Source organism: Schistocerca cancellata, chromosome 4 (genome assembly GCF_023864275.1).
Source record: "Schistocerca cancellata isolate TAMUIC-IGC-003103 chromosome 4, iqSchCanc2.1, whole genome shotgun sequence".
In the NCBI taxonomy this organism is placed as follows: domain Eukaryota; kingdom Metazoa; phylum Arthropoda; class Insecta; order Orthoptera; family Acrididae; genus Schistocerca; species Schistocerca cancellata.
This window is the reverse complement of record NC_064629.1, coordinates 541,892,852-541,908,700: the sequence shown is the minus strand read 5'-3', so window position 1 is coordinate 541,908,700 and position 15,849 is coordinate 541,892,852. Positions and strand designations below refer to the sequence as shown.

At 45.6% G+C, this 15,849-nt stretch overlaps 1 protein-coding gene across 8 annotated transcripts in view; it reads right to left on the bottom strand.

The window, feature by feature from the left end:
- The window catches only part of LOC126184785 (phosphatidylinositol 4-phosphate 5-kinase type-1 alpha-like), a 314,413-nt gene that overhangs the window by 267,707 nt on the left and 30,857 nt on the right, over positions 1 to 15,849 (bottom strand). For all 8 annotated transcript variants that reach the window (XM_049927350.1, XM_049927348.1, XM_049927349.1 and 5 more), the window contains exon 3: positions 1,005 to 1,133. In XM_049927350.1, the coding sequence (XP_049783307.1) occupies positions 1,005 to 1,133 (129 nt within the window). The remainder of the gene's footprint in view (positions 1 to 1,004; positions 1,134 to 15,849) is intronic.

Sequence of the window (15,849 nt, the reverse complement as noted above, 5' to 3'; positions counted from 1 at the left end):
ACTATTACAGAGATGAATTTTATTTTTCATTGGTAGCTTATAGCTACAATTTTAACATACCTCTGCAACATTATCTAACCAGTACAATTATTGATTCTTCTGAAGAAGACTACTACAGACATTGAAACCGAGGTCTAAGCATTTGACTAAGTCTTTCAATTCTTGAACTGATTGGCTGTATTTCACTATACCCTCATGGAGATTTCATTCTACAGCTGCTGCATCCAATCACATTCAAAATTTCAAAATATAATGCAGAATTAATATTTGTATTGTATTACAGTATTTACTGTGGAAACGAGTGCCACGGTGTTTAATATGAGAACAAAAAGAGATGAAAGTACGCATCTACACCAAAATTTATAAAAACAGTTACTTATTAAATATGTTGAAGGAGAAATGAAATGGGGGCAGGGCTTGACAATAATGAATTCTATATGGTGAGATCAATAAATATCATTTTAAATGGATACACGTGAATAAATTAGTTACATTTTTTGTTGTTAGACATGATTAAGTCTTTATCATAGGAAGGAGAAACATTAATTTAAGTTGAGAGCATTGCACAGTCCATGACAAAATCTAAACATTTTGCACTGATTTGTAATGCAAAAAGTTAATGTACTGGCAGAAACCAAAACAAAATAATTAATGCGGTTGTGGGAGGCAAAAACATAGCTGCAATAATGGAAGGCGAGTATAAATAAAACTAATGTACTAAATTAAAGCAAAACAACGCCTGAAATTCAATAAACCAGAAACACAATACAGTGGACTAAAACACTTTTCATATTATCATACTTTTCAGTGCTCCGCATTCTGAAATTCGCTTTTGTCTAACACTTGGCAGATATTAAATAAACTGTGGGTCACATTCAAGAAATCACATACTTAATTTTTCCTTACAATGGTACTCTGTTTATACATTTACTTGACATTTTCATGGTTACGGTACACTTATTACAGAAACAACATTTACTTTTGGCTTAAATCACATAACTCACCTTTTTGTATGTAATTTCTCCACCAACACCAACACGCCTGTGTCCGATTTTTCTCTCTCTTTCTGATTTATGTCGGCTAATTCCAATGGAAGGTTTGGAACTGCTCGTACCGGCAGCCTCCGATGGGGGCTACAAGTCACAAGAAAAGATAATTAGTCAAGTGTTATAATACATTTTGAAATGAGAAATAAATTAAAATGGTGTACAAGCTGACATCACATACACTTACAAACTTCAACACTGTCCAAGCTAGTAGTGATGATGGAGGTCGTAGCCGAAGTAGTAGTATACACAACAACAAGGGTGATGAATATCATTATTATTATTATTTTTTTTTTTTGTTGTAGGGCGCAAAACGCAAAACTGCTAAGGTCATTAGCGCCTGGTCTGTGACTTAGCAAACAGTAAAAAAACGAAAATGGAAACTAGCAGCAATGGGAACGAAAGTCATAAAATTGGAGAAACTAAAAGCAGAAGGAAGGCTTAAAAATTCACTACAGAAGGGGGTTGGTTGTCCCAAAAAAACTTCAAATGACTGACGTCATTTCACTGGCACGAATGAACTCTAGAACGCTATCGGCCGATCGCGTGTCATCTGCTAAAATTGACGATATATCAGGTGACAGCTGTAGACGGGCGCGTAACGGAGTAAAATAGGGGCACTCAATTAAAAGGTGTCTTACCGTCCACAACTGAGAGCAGTGGGGACAGAGTGGGGGAGGATCGCCACTTAAAAGATGTCTATGGCTAAAAAGACAGTGCCCTATCCGGAGTCTAGTTAAAATTACCTCCTCCTGACGACGCGTTCGGGAGGAAGAGGTCCAAGCACAAGGAAGAGTTTTCACGTCCCGCAATTTATTTTGGGGAAGTGTCGACCAGTGCGCGTGCCATAAATGAACAACACGACGACATAAAACGCTCCGTAGATCGGCGACGGGAATCGATGGAATAGCTGGCCGAAGAAGAGAGACTGCAGCCTTGGCTGCAATATCGGCCGCCTCATTTCCGCAGATACCAACGTGTCCCGGGAGCCAGAGGAACGCCACCGAGACGCCCCCCAGGTGGAGCAAGCACAGACAGTCCTGAATCCGGTGGACCAGAGGGTGCACAGGGTAAAGAGCTTGGAGACTGAGGAGAGAGCTGAGAGAATCGGAGCAGATAACGTACTGTATCCACTGATGGCGGCGGATGTAGTGGACAGCCCGGAGAACAGAGTAAAGCTCCGCAGTATAGACCGAACACTGGTCGGGAAGCCGAAAGTGATTTGGGGTGTCGCCAACAACATAGGCACTCCCTACACCTAACGATGTTTTCGAGCCATTGGTGTAAATAAATGTGGCTTCCGTCATTTGTGCACATAGAGCAGCAAATGCCCGACGATAAACAAGTGAAGGGGTACCAGCCTTGGGAAATCGACAAAGGTCACGGAGCAGGCAGATCCGGGGACGGAGCCAAGGCGGTGCTGGACCCCAAGTTGTCAAGAAGGTTTTAGGAAAGCGGAAGGAAAGAGAATGGAGCAGTTGACGGAAGCGGACTCCCGGTGGTAGTAGAGAGGAGGGGCGGCCTGCATACCCTACATCAAAGGAGGCGTCGAAAAATATGTCATGGGCTGGATTAGCAGGCATGGAAGACAGATGGCTGGCATAACGGCTCAGAAGAACTGCTCGCCGATTGGACAGCGGAGGTTCAGCAGTCTCAGCATAAAGGCTTTCCACAGGGCTGGTGTAAAAAGCTCCAGACACTAAACGTAATCCACGGTGGTGGATAGAGTCGAGACGCCGAAGAATAGACGGCCGAGCAGAGGAGTAGACTATGCTTCCATAGTCCAATTTCGAGCGCACTAAGGCGCGATAGAGGCGGAGAAGGACCACTCGGTCTGCTCCCCAGGAGGTACCATTCAGGACACGGAGGGTGTTGAGGGATCGCAGACAGCGAGCCGAAAGATACGAAATGTGGGAGGACCAGCATAGTTTTCTGTCAAACGTAAGACCCAAGAATTTAGCGACGTCTGAAAACGGAAGGTTGACAGGTCCTAGATGTAAGGAGGGTGGAAGAAACTCCTTACGTCGCCAAAAATTAACACAAACTGTCTTACTGGGAGAAAAACGGAAGCCGGTTTCGATGCTCCAAGAGTGGAGGCGATCGAGACATCCTTGAAGACGTCGTTCAAGAATGCTGGTCCGTTGAGAGCTGTAGTAGATCGCAAAATCGTCCACAAAGAGGGAGCCCGAGACATCAGGAAGGAGACAATCCATAATTGGATTGATGGCAATGGCAAACAGTACAACACTCAGCACGGAGCCCTGGGGTACCCCGTTTTCTTGGGAGAAAGTACGGGAGAGAGTAGTGTTCACCCGCACCCTAAATGTGCGCTCTGCCATAAATTCGCGAAGAAAAAGGGGCAGCCGACCTCGAAAGCCCCAAGAGAACAGTGTGCGGAGGATACCTGTCCTCCAACAGGTATCGTATGCTCTCTCCAGATCAAAAAATATTGCTACTGTTTGGCGTTTCCGGAGAAAATTATTCATGATATAAGTGGAGAGAGCAACTAGATGGTCAACTGCAGAACGATGCTTTCGGAATCCACATTGGGCAGGTGTTAAAAGACTGCGGGATTCCAGCCACCAAGCTAAACGGTAATTCACCATACGCTCCAAAACCTTACAGACACTACTCGTGAGAGAAATGGGGCGATAGCTAGAGGGGAGATGTTTGTCCTTTCCAGGTTTCAGAACAGGAACGACGACAGCTTCCCGCCATCGTCGGGGAAAAGTACTGTCGGTCCAAATTCGATTATAAAGGCGAAAGAGGTAATGCAGACTATGGGTTGATAAATGCAGCAACATTTGGACGTGGATACCATCCGGTCCTGGGGCGGAGGAGCGAGAAGAAGAGAGTGCATGTTGGAGTTCCCGCATGGAGAAAACAGTATTGTAGCTTTCGCGATTTGGAGAGGAGAAAGCAAGAGGTCGCGCTTCCGCTGCACGTTTCTTCGGGAGAAACGCTGGCGGGTAATTGGAAGAGCTCGAAATCTCAGCAAAGTGCTGACCCAATAAGTTAGAAATTGCGACGGGGTCCACTAATGTATCATGCACAACAGTGAGCCCAGAGACCGGGGAGAAACTAGGCGCGCCTGAGAACCGTCGAAGCTGACTCCAAACTTCCGAGGAGAGAGTGAAGGTGTTAAATGAGCTAATAAAGAATTTCCAGCTTGCCTTCTTGCTATTGCGGATGACGCGACGGCATCGCGCACGGAGCTGCTTATAGCGGATACAGTTGGCCAAAGTAGGATGGTGACGGAAAATGCGAAGAGCACGTCGCCGCTCACGTAGTGCGTCACGGCATGCCTCGTTCCACCAAGGAACTGGGGGGCGCCGGGGCAATTCGGAGGTGCGTGGTATTGAATGTTCCGCAGCTGTAAGAATAACGTCGGTAAGATGTGTGACCTCATCGTCGACGCTGGGAAAGCGACGGTCATCGAATGTCGCTAGAGACGAAAAAAGTGTCCAATCGGCTTGGGCAAACTTCCAGCGGCGCGGGCGCATATATGGCAGTTGAGGCTACAGTCTGAGGACACATGGAAAGTGGTCACTCGAGTGTGTATCATCGAGGGCGAACCATTCGAAGCGCCGAGCTAGCGGAACAGTACCGACCGCAAGGTCCAAATGAGATAAATGTGTCGTGGAGGCAGACAAAAATGTGGGGACCCCAGTGTTGAGGCAAACTAGGTCCGCTTGGTGGAAGACGTCTAGCAATATGGAGCCACGTGGACAAGGATGTGGAGATCCCCAAAGCGGGTGGTGGGCATTGAAGTCCCCAACCAGCAAATAGGGGGGTGGAAGCTGACCAAGAAGATGAAGGAGATCAGCTCGTGCCATTGGTGTGGACGATGGAATGTATACAGTAGAAAGAGAGAACGTGTATCCGGAAAGGGAAAGACGGACGGCGACAGCTTGGAAGGAAGTGTGTAAGGGGATTGGGTGATAATGGAGAGTATCATGGAGAAGAATCATGAGTCCTCCATGGGCTGGAGAGCCTTCAACAGAGGGGAGATCATATCGGACGGACTGAAAATGAGGGAGAACAAAGCGCTCATGGGGACGCAGCTTTGTTTCCTGAAGACAGAAGATGACCGGCGAGTAGGATCGTAAGAGGATTGACAATTCATCTCTATTGGCTCGAATGCCGCGGATATTCCAGTGGATAATGGACATGGGGTGAACAGAAAATGGAGGAATGTGACCAAAGTTGCTGTCAACTCAAAGACTGCTCGGAGCTAGCGACTGACAGCATGGAATGGCAGTCAGCCAAAGGCAGAAGATCCTGATCCATAGGTTGGTCAGGAGCAGCTCCTGCCACCAGCGATCGGCCGGTTGACCGGCCACCAGCAGTGCGCCTCGGCGACACAGAAGACGGCCGAGGGCGATTTCCGCCAGGTGGTGCTGTAGATGGGACACGCCTTGGCGGAGAAGGAGAGGAACTGGGTTTCTTTGTAGCCTTCTTAGAAGTATGATGTTTAGATGAAGGAGGAACCGATGATTGGGAAGTTGCGGTACGTAAAAACTCTTCACGAGTATGCTCTTTTTTGGAAGGCTTGGTGTCTGACTTTTGGGCTCGAGATTTAGCAGAACCCGATGAAGGGTGAGCCATAGAGATGGCAGGCGAAAGTGGTGAGGTTGAACGGGCGATCTTTGCGCTGGCCGATCTGACGACCGTGGCACTAAAGGTGAGGTCGCAAGTCTGCGTGGCCGCCTCCTTTGTTGGCCGAGGAGAAGCAAGGACAGTGCTGTATTTTCCTGTCTGAGGCACGGTGGGCTGGCGACTGGCAAATAATTTTCGAGCAGCAAAGGTCGACACCTTTTCCTTCACTCTTATTTCCTGGATGAGCTTTTCGTCCTTAAAAATGGGGCAATCTCAAGAGGAAGCAGCGTGGTCACCCATACAGTTGATGCAGCGAGGGGATGGAGGTGGACAAGCACCCTCATGGGCATCCTTGCCACACGTAACACATTTGGCCGGATTGGAACAGGACTGGCTGGTGTGATTGAACCGCTGACACCGATAGACAAGTGTAATGTGCTGCGAATACACAGAAAGATAGATCCTTTATCATTTAGCTACAAAATAGCAGGTCAGCAACTGGAAGCAGTTAATACCATAAATTATCTGGGAGTACGCATTAGGAGTGATTTAAAATGGAATGATCATATAATGTTGATTGTCGGTAAAGCAGATGCCCGACTGAGATTCATTGGAAGAATCCTAAGGAAATGCAATCCGAAAACAAAGGAAGTAGGTTACAGTACGCTTGTTCGCCCACTGCTTGAATACTGCTCAGCAGTGTGGGATCCGTACCAGATAGGGTTGATACAAGACATAGAGAAGATCCAACGGAGAGCAGCGCGCTTCGTTACAGGATCATTTAGTAATCGCGAAAGCGTTACGGAGATGATAGATAAACTCCAGTGGAAGACTCTGCAGGAGAGACGCTCAGTAGCTCGGTACGGGCTTTTGTCAAAGTTTCGAGAACATACCTTCACCGAAGAGTCAAGCAGTATATTGCTCCCTCCTACGTATATCTCGCGAAGAGACCATGAGGATAAAATCAGAGAGATTAGAGCCCACACAGAGGCATACCGACAATCCTTCTTTCCACGAACAATACGAGACTGGAATAGAAGGGAGAACCGATAGAGGTACTGAAGGTACCCTCCGCCACACACTGTCAGGTGGCTTGCGGAGTATGGATGTAGATGTAGATGTAGATAGCAACGCGTAGGGTTTGGGACATAAGGGCGAACGGGAATTATCTCATAGCCTGCTTTGATTTTCGATGGGAGTTGAACTTTGTCAAATGTCAAGAAGACAGTGCGGGTTGGAATGATGTTCGTGTCAACCCTTTTCATAACTCTATGAACAGCTGTTACGCCCTGGTCAGACAGGTAGTGCTGAATTTCTTCATCAGACAATCCATCGAGGGAGCGTGTATAAACGACCCCACGTGAGGAATTTAAGGTACGGTGCGGTTCCACCCGGACAGGGAAGGTGTGGAGCAGAGAAGTACGCAGCAATTTTTGTGCCTGGAGGGCACTGACTGTTTCTAACAACAGGGTGCCATTCCGTAATCTGGAACAAGACTTTACAGGACCTGCAATTGCGTCGACACCTTTCTGAATAATGAAAGGGTTGACCGTGGAGAAGTCGTGACCTTCGACAGACCGAGAAACACCAAGGAACTGTGGCAACGATGGAAGAACTGTCTGTGGCTGAGACTCAGTGAACTTACGTTTGTGAGCAGACATAGTGGAAGGTGAGGAAACCATTGCGGAAGAATCCCCCATGATTACCAGCGTCTCCGATGGCGCGCTCCTCCCTTGTGGGGGCCCTCACTGAGGGCACTCCCGCCTTAGGTGATTGTTCACACCTCAGGTCACACCTCCCGACAAACGGACGGAGGGACCAATTGGCACTTTCGGAAGGTATCAACTCAGGTAATCACCCCTCCCTGGGCCTGGCCGTTACCAGGGGGTACGTACGTGTCCTACCTGTCTACCCAGGGCGGGGAATTACGCGTTACCCCGTCACCGGCTACGCATGGAAGTGCGTGGGTCGGCCTTCAGACACGCACAGGGAGGAAAAAAGAAAAAGGGAAAGGAAGGAAGAGGGGTCTCAAACGCCGCAGCGGAGAAAAGTGCAGAGAGAAGCGGGAAGGAAAAGAGAAGGACAGAGGAAGGACGAAGACTTGCAAGTATAGAAAGCAAGGAATTTGTAACAGTTTAGAGCATCCGTCTCCGGACGTAGGCACAAACCATACTCCCAGAGGGGGAGAAAGGGAAGGAAAGAGCCAGAGGTGAGGGGGGGCCAAGATGGGGGAGGTGGAAGGATGAGGAAAGGGAAGGTATGCAGCCCGGAAAGGAAGGAGGGCCACATTAGCTCGGGGTCCCGTGCTCGCTACGCACGTGTCCACAAAAGAGTTGTGAACCCCCGGGGGGGAGGGGGGGGGGGGTGTGATGAATTAACTGCTTGTATTCATTAATATCGGATTTGCAAAATTTGGTGTAATTACTTCAGCCAACATTTACTGTAAAATGTCAAAGTGGTTGAGAAGTAAAAAAATCATGAAGCAAAGACAGTTGTTTCAATACAACAATGGTCTGCCCAAGTGCACATCAAAATTTCTACTCAAAAGTAAACACAAATGAACAAGTCACTTGAACACTTGGCATATATCATCATCATTAACTGTGAAGAATATAAATAGTATGCACACTTCTACACTTGCTACCTCTTTTGTATTTACATATTACTCCATTTGAACATACTACTGCACACAGCAGAGTTTGGCAATGGCAGGGTCAATGAACTACAACTTTTTAATGTTTTTACTGAGAAATAATTGCTGAAGTTCACTGCAACCGCATGCATAACTTTTCTAACATCTGTCTCAATAAGAATATCTTTCTCCAATCACCAATCCTTAACTAGATGGATAACATGATGGTCTTCTGTGATCTTCTCTGGATGATTTGTTTCCTCATTTTATTAACAGAAATAAGAAATACTGAGCCCACTGACACACTATGTGCCCAAAAACCTCCAGATGTCTAGTGCTGTTTGTTTCAAAGATGTCACTGCTTTCATCTTCAAGGAAAGCTTTCTATCTATCTGACAGAATAAGGCCACACAGTAAAATGAGAAATTCAGGCCCTCACATAGGTATTTGTCCATCTTCATCACACTTTCTGTAAACTGGAAGATTAAATAACAAAATACTGGTGCACTGTACCTATGAAGGCTTGTAGTGTACAAATGTAGATGTAAATGGTCCATTGTGAAAGATGAAGGGTTCAAACAGATGCCTATGTATCAAATGTCAAGAATCTTTCTGTTTGACTTCTTTATCCATATGATGGAATGAGTCATATTTCTGTTCTTATTTGGGGTTTTTCAGTCAGTCATCTTACTGCCAGCCACTTAAAACTGATGGTACCTAATCAGCTAGAAGTATTGCATTCAATAACCACAGCTCTATTTATGTGTTGATACTTCTTATCAACAGTCCTAATCATAATAGCAATTATCCTCAGTTACTAACCAGTCTAACTGGGTTTCTCCAATTTCTTCAGCATGGCTGTATCAGCATATTTTTGTTATTTGATTCTGTTAACCTATATACTTAAAGGCCCATTTCTATTTTATTCTGTGAACACAGCCTCTCACTATCATAGCCTGTTGCTTTGGCACTTGTGTAATGTTGTACATAGTCCCTTCATCATATACACACAACAACAAAAGTTTTGCATCAACCCAGTTCCCAGAACTTCTGCAGATAGACGTTGACTGTGGATACTGCATCACAGACACAGTCCTTTTGACTATTGTGAGATGTCACTAAACCTTCCCAAAGATGCACGCAGCAACATGCCAAATGGACCGCTCTGGATTGGCATCACGCACTCTTCACCGATGAGTGCCGCATGTGACTTCAACCAGACAATCATTGGAGACGTGTTTGGAGGAAACCCGGTCAGGCTGCACACCTTAGACACACCGTCCAGCGAGTGCAGCAAGGTGGAGGTTCCCTGCTGTTTTGGAGTGGCATTATCCAGGGACGACGTATGCTGCTGGTGGTCATATCGGCAGCATATTGACGAGGCATTCGTATTCATGGATGACAATTCGTGCCCCCATTGTGCACATCTTGTGAATGGCTTCCTTCAGGATAATGAAATCATTCGACTAGAGTGGCCAGCATGTTCTCCGGAAATTAACCCTATTGAACATGCCTGGGATAGATTGAGAAGGGCTGTTTATGGACAACATGACCCACCAACCACTCTGATGGATGTATGCCAAATTGCCGTTCAGAAGTGAGACAATCTGGACCAACTGAATATTAGAGGTACTGATGTGTACAGCCATCTGGACCACCGCCTCTGAAGGTTGTGAAGGCATTGCTAATTACGCATATAAATTTTTTTTCGTGATTTTCTTTGGATTTCTATTCTTTTTCTTTTGTTCATATGGGCATTTCTAATTGTGATTATGTAACATTCTACTGTGGTTTTTAAATGTAAAGATGTAATTGTGATTATTTCGTTCGCCAATGGATAAATATGTTTCTGGCTTTGCACCTGTGGTAAAGTTTCTAAAGTTCTCTTTTGGAATATTATAAATTGTGAAAAATGCAGTCAATAACATTTTTAAAGGTTAATGTAATTTACGATAACGATATAACATCTATAGACAGGGGACAGAGATAGTGATATCGAGAGTTGAAAGGTTGTTGCGTAGTAGAGGGGATGGTGGATGGCGTGTCTGTGAAGCGTGCGCGGGAAAAATAGTACTGTGTTCCATGAAAAGCAAATGTAATTGTATGGACAGTGATACTGAACTATCAGATTGTTAATTCTCTTTACCACTGTGGTATGTAATGCCATTGCCAGCGAACTTTAAGAGCAAATAAACCGGACTGTGAAAGTGCCGCTAACATTACTTTGTTGTGGCCGACACGTACTGTGCCTTTATTCGAATGAACTTTGCTGGTATTGGTTTTGGGTGGTGTCAGTGTCGTCGTAACTGCCGCCTGCTTCACGTCTGCTGTGCAGCGAGCTACCTTAATTTAAGTATTAACTGTATTTTTCTTACTTGTCACTTCTTCTTCCGTGTGTATTTGCTTTTAGGAAGCTTTATTTTTCGAGTGCTCTTAATAGTGTTCCATAGATTTCGTGTTTGTTTTGAATACAGTAAGAGAGAGTCCCTGTAGTCAACCATAGTGCCAGTAGTGCTAGAGTTTGTTTTCAATACAGTACAGAGACAGGTAGTGCTATTTTCATTGTTTTCTACAAGAAGTGGCTAGCAACCACAGTTTAGTGAATAAGCAGCCGCCTTTAGTGAATTAGCAGTCTAGTTAAAGGTTGATTAACTCCCTTCAGTAAATTGTTTCCTTAGGATGGATAGGATGTGTGACTGCTGTGTACGGACGCAGGAGGAGCTGGCCACTGTTCGCGAACAGCTGAGCGTGTTGATGGCCGCGGTCAGCCGTCTTCAGGCTGCTGCCTCGGAGTGTAGCGGCAGTGGGGAGTCTGGTGCGTCGCAAGGTACACCCCAGGTGTTACATGCTTCACCCACTGTCCCTGCTGTCGAGACATCTTCGCAGGTACCGGGCACGGTTGGGCCACCCTCTCCCCAAGGGGAGTGGCGGGTTCAGCGGCGTTCGCGGCGCACGAGGCGGAAGGTCAATGTGGAGGCTGACCGTGTGGCATCGCCCGCTCTGCCTGTGAGGGGACACGTGGCTGCTCCTTCAGCAAGGTCCGAGCAGGCACACGGGGGGAGGGGTTTATTAGTTATTGGGAGCTCCAACGTTAGGCGGGTGATGGAGCCCCTTAGGGAAATAGCGAGAAGGTCGGGGAAGAAGGCCAGTGTTCACTCTGTCTGCTTGCCGGGGGGTCTCATCCGAGATGTGGAGGAGGCCCTACCGGCGGCGATAGAGAGCACTGGGTGCACCCGACTGCAAATTGTTGCTCATGTCGGCACCAATGACTCCTGCCGTCTGGGTTCAGAGGTCATCCTCAGTTCGTACAGGCGGTTGGCGGAATTGGTGAAGGCGGAAAGCCTCGCTCGCGAGGTGGAATCAGAGCTAACTATTTGTAGTATCGTTCCCAGAACCGATCGCGGTCCTCTGGTTTGGAGCCGAGTGGAAGGCTTAAACCAGAGGCTCAGACGATTCTGCGGAGATCTGGGGTGCAAATTTCTCGACCTCCGCTATCGGGTGGAGAAATGTAGGGTCCCCCTGAATAGGTCAGGCGTGCACTACACGCCGGAAGCGGCTACAAGGGTAGCGGAGTACGTGTGGAGTGCACATGGGGGTTTTTTAGGTTAGAGAATCCCCTCCCTAGGCCCGACAAGACGCTTCCTGAGACGCGGCAAGATAGGAGTAGGCAAAATGCAACAGGGAATAACAATATTAATGTGCTAATAGTAAACTGCAGGAGCGTCTATAGAAAGGTCCCAGAACTGCTCTCATTAATAAACGATCACAACGCCCATATAGTACTAGGGACAGAAAGTTGGCTGAAACCAGACGTAAACAGTAACGAAATCCTAAACTCAGATTGGAATGTATACCGCAGAGACAGGCTGAACAGTGAAGGGGAAGGCGTGTTTATAGCGGTAAGAAGTGCAATAGTATCGAAGGAAATTGACGGAGATCCGAAATGTGAAATGATTTGGGTGAAGGTCGCGGTTAAAGCAGGCTCAGACATGGTAATTGGATGTCTCTATAGGCCCCCTGGCTCAGCAGCTGTTGTGGCTGAGCACCTGAAGGATAATTTGGAAAATATTTCGAGTAGATTTCCCCACCATGTTATAGTTCTGGGTGGAGATTTTAATTTGCCGGATATAGACTGGGAGACTCAGACGTTCATAACGGGTGGCAGGGACAAAGAATCCAGTGAAATTTTTTTAAGTGCTTTATCTGAAAACTACCTTGAGCAGTTAAACAGAGAACCGACTCGTGGCGATAACATATTAGACCTTCTGGTGACAAACAGACCCGAACTATTTGAAAAAGTTAACGCAGAACAGGGAATCAGTGATCATAAAGCGGTTACGGCATCGATGATTTCAGCCGTAAATAGGAATATTAAAAAGGGTAGGAAGATTTTTCTGTTTAGAAAAAGTGACAAAAAGCAGATTTCAGAGTACCTGTTGGCTCAACACAAAAGTTTTGTCTCAAGTACTGATAGTGTTGAGGATCAGTGGACAAAGTTCAAAACCATCGTACAATATGCGTTAGATGAGTATGTGCCAAGCAAGATCGTAAGAGATGGAAAAGAGCCACCGTGGTTCAACAACCGAGTTAGAAAACTGCTGCGGAAGCAAAGGGAACTTCACAGCAAACATAAACATAGCCAAAGCCTTGCAGACAAACAAAAATTACGCGAAGCGAAATGTAGTGTGAAGAGAGCTATGCGAGAGGCGTTCAATGAATTCGAAAGTAAAATTCTATGTACTGACTTGGCAGAAAATCCTAAGAAATTTTGGTCTTATGTCAAAGCGGTAGGTGGATCAAAACAAAATGTCCAGACACTCTGTGACCAAAATGGTACTGAAACAGAGGATGACAGACTAAAGGCCGAGATACTAAATGTCTTTTTCCAAAGTTGTTTCACAGAGGAAGATTGCACTGTAGTTCCTTCTCTAGATTGTCGCACAGATGACAAAATGGTAGATATCGAAATAGACGACAGAGGGATAGAGAAACAATTAAAATCGCTCAAAAGAGGAAAGGCCTCTGGACCTGATGGGATACCAGTTCAATTTTACACAGAGTACGCGAAGGAACTTGCCCCCCTTCTTGCAGCGGTGTACCGTAGGTCTCTAGAAGAGCGTAGCGTTCCAAAGGATTGGAAAAGGGCACAGGTCATCCCCGTTTTCAAGAAGGGACGTCGAACAGATGTGCAGAACTATAGACCTGTATCTCTAACGTCGATCAGTTGTAGAATTTTGGAACACGTATTGTGTTCGAGTATAATGACTTTTCTGGAGACTAGAAATCTACTCTGTAGGAATCAGCATGGGTTTCGAAAAAGACGGTCATGTGAAACCCAGCTCGCGCTATTCGTCCACGAGACTCAGAGGGCCATAGACACGGGTTCACAGGTAGATGCCGTGTTTCTTGACTTCCGCAAGGCGTTCGATACAGTTCCCCACAGTCGTTTATTGAACAAAGTAAGAGCATATGGACTATCAGACCAATTGTGTGATTGGATTGAGGAGTTCCTAGATAACAGGACGCAGCATGTTATTCTCAATGGAGAGAAGTCTTCCGAAGTAAGAGTAATTTCAGGTGTGCCGCAGGGGAGTGTCATAGGACCGTTGCTATTCACAATATACATAAATGACCTGGTGGATGACATCGGAAGTTCACTGAGGCTTTTTGCAGATGATGCTGTGGTGTATCGAGAGGTTGTAACAATGGAAAATTGTACTGAAATGCAGGAGGATCTGCAGCGAATTGACGCATGGTGCAGGGAATGGCAACTGAATCTCAATGTAGACAAGTGTAATGTGCTGCGAATACACAGAAAGATAGATCCTTTATCATTTAGCTACAAAATATCAGGTCAGCAACTGGAAGCAGTTAATACCATAAATTATCTGGGAGTACGCATTAGGAGTGATTTAAAATGGAATGATCATATAATGTTGATTGTCGGTAAAGCAGATGCCAGACTGAGATTCATTGGAAGAATCCTAAGGAAATGCAATCCGAAAACAAAGGAAGTAGGTTACAGTACGCTTGTTCGCCCACTGCTTGAATACTGCTCAGCAGTGTGGGATCCGTACCAGATAAGGTTGATACAAGACATAGAGAAGATCCAACGGAGAGCAGCGCGCTTCGTTACAGGATCATTTAGTAATCGCGAAAGCGTTACGGAGATGATAGATAAACTCCAGTGGAAGACTCTGCAGGAGAGACGCTCAGTAGCTCGGTACGGGCTTTTGTCAAAGTTTCGAGAACATACCTTCACCGAAGAGTCAAGCAGTATATTGCTCCCTCCTACGTATATCTCGCGAAGAGACCATGAGGATAAAATCAGAGAGATTAGAGCCCACACAGAGGCATACCGACAATCCTTCTTTCCACGAACAATACGAGACTGGAATAGAAGGGAGAACCGATAGAGGTACTGAAGGTACCCTCCGCCACACACCGTCAGGTGGCTTGCGGAGTATGGATGTAGATGTAGATGTAGATATCACATTCTATCAAGCCATGAAAGTGAAGACTAACTAACTGTGCAATATAAATGGTTTTCAGTGATGTTGTCGAAGTTTGAAATGCGAGAACAGAGTGGACATTGTTTACGGTGTGCTTCACATACATGAACAATTCTATGAACGGTGTATTTGTGGCTAAGACTATATGAATGTGACGAACTGTGCAATTATGGACAATAGCGTCACAGACAGTGCATAAAGTGTAAAAATGAGCGATGTCTACGTCATGTACTTTGAAAGAGAGGACATGACAACAACGTTCGTATACTGGCATCTTGTGGTTTGTTAATCACCACGGGGTTAATGATACAGCTGTGAGGGAACTTTATTTGCATTTCGCCGGAGAAGATTAACCAGCGGAACTGTCTGTATCCTGCTCTCATCATCGTAACCCGCCGACATGGTGCTGCCTAACGCAACGCTTCGTATGCAACAAAAAGTTAAGGGACTTCGCTGAACGCTATCCCCTGACCTAGAAACTTGCTTTCTCCATTACAAGTATAAGAATTACAGACTCTGTTTAATTAAATTCTTTGTTTAGTTTTTTTGCTTTCTGCTAACGAAAATAAAATTACAATCAGTGAATTAAATGTTGCCTGGTAGTCACTGTTGAAACACCAGTAAATATAAACTTCTTCCTCTCATTAGGACTAATTCTCCTTGCATGTCAAAATAATTGTAGTTATTTTATGTAGTTTTATGTATTGTTATGAGACTAGATATATGACAGTAACTAATAAGAGTATTTTGTCGCGAAATATGGCTTCGCGCGAAAATTACGGCGACTGCCATAATTGCTTGCATTCTGACCAATAATGTAAAAGCTGCTATTCTCGTATTGGTACTTTTCCTGACGTGAGCGGGAATTATAAATGTCAGCTGTCAAATCACGTAGTGACTCTTTACCCAGTAATAAAAGTTTTTTTGATATTGTATTGCTACGAGTCATAGTATTAAGAGACACTGGTTATACTCAAAAGTGGGAAGATGTATGGTGAAACCCCCCCAGTGTTCATGCGGTTGTTAACAGTATGGTGTGTGATTCACGAAATTTTGTCAC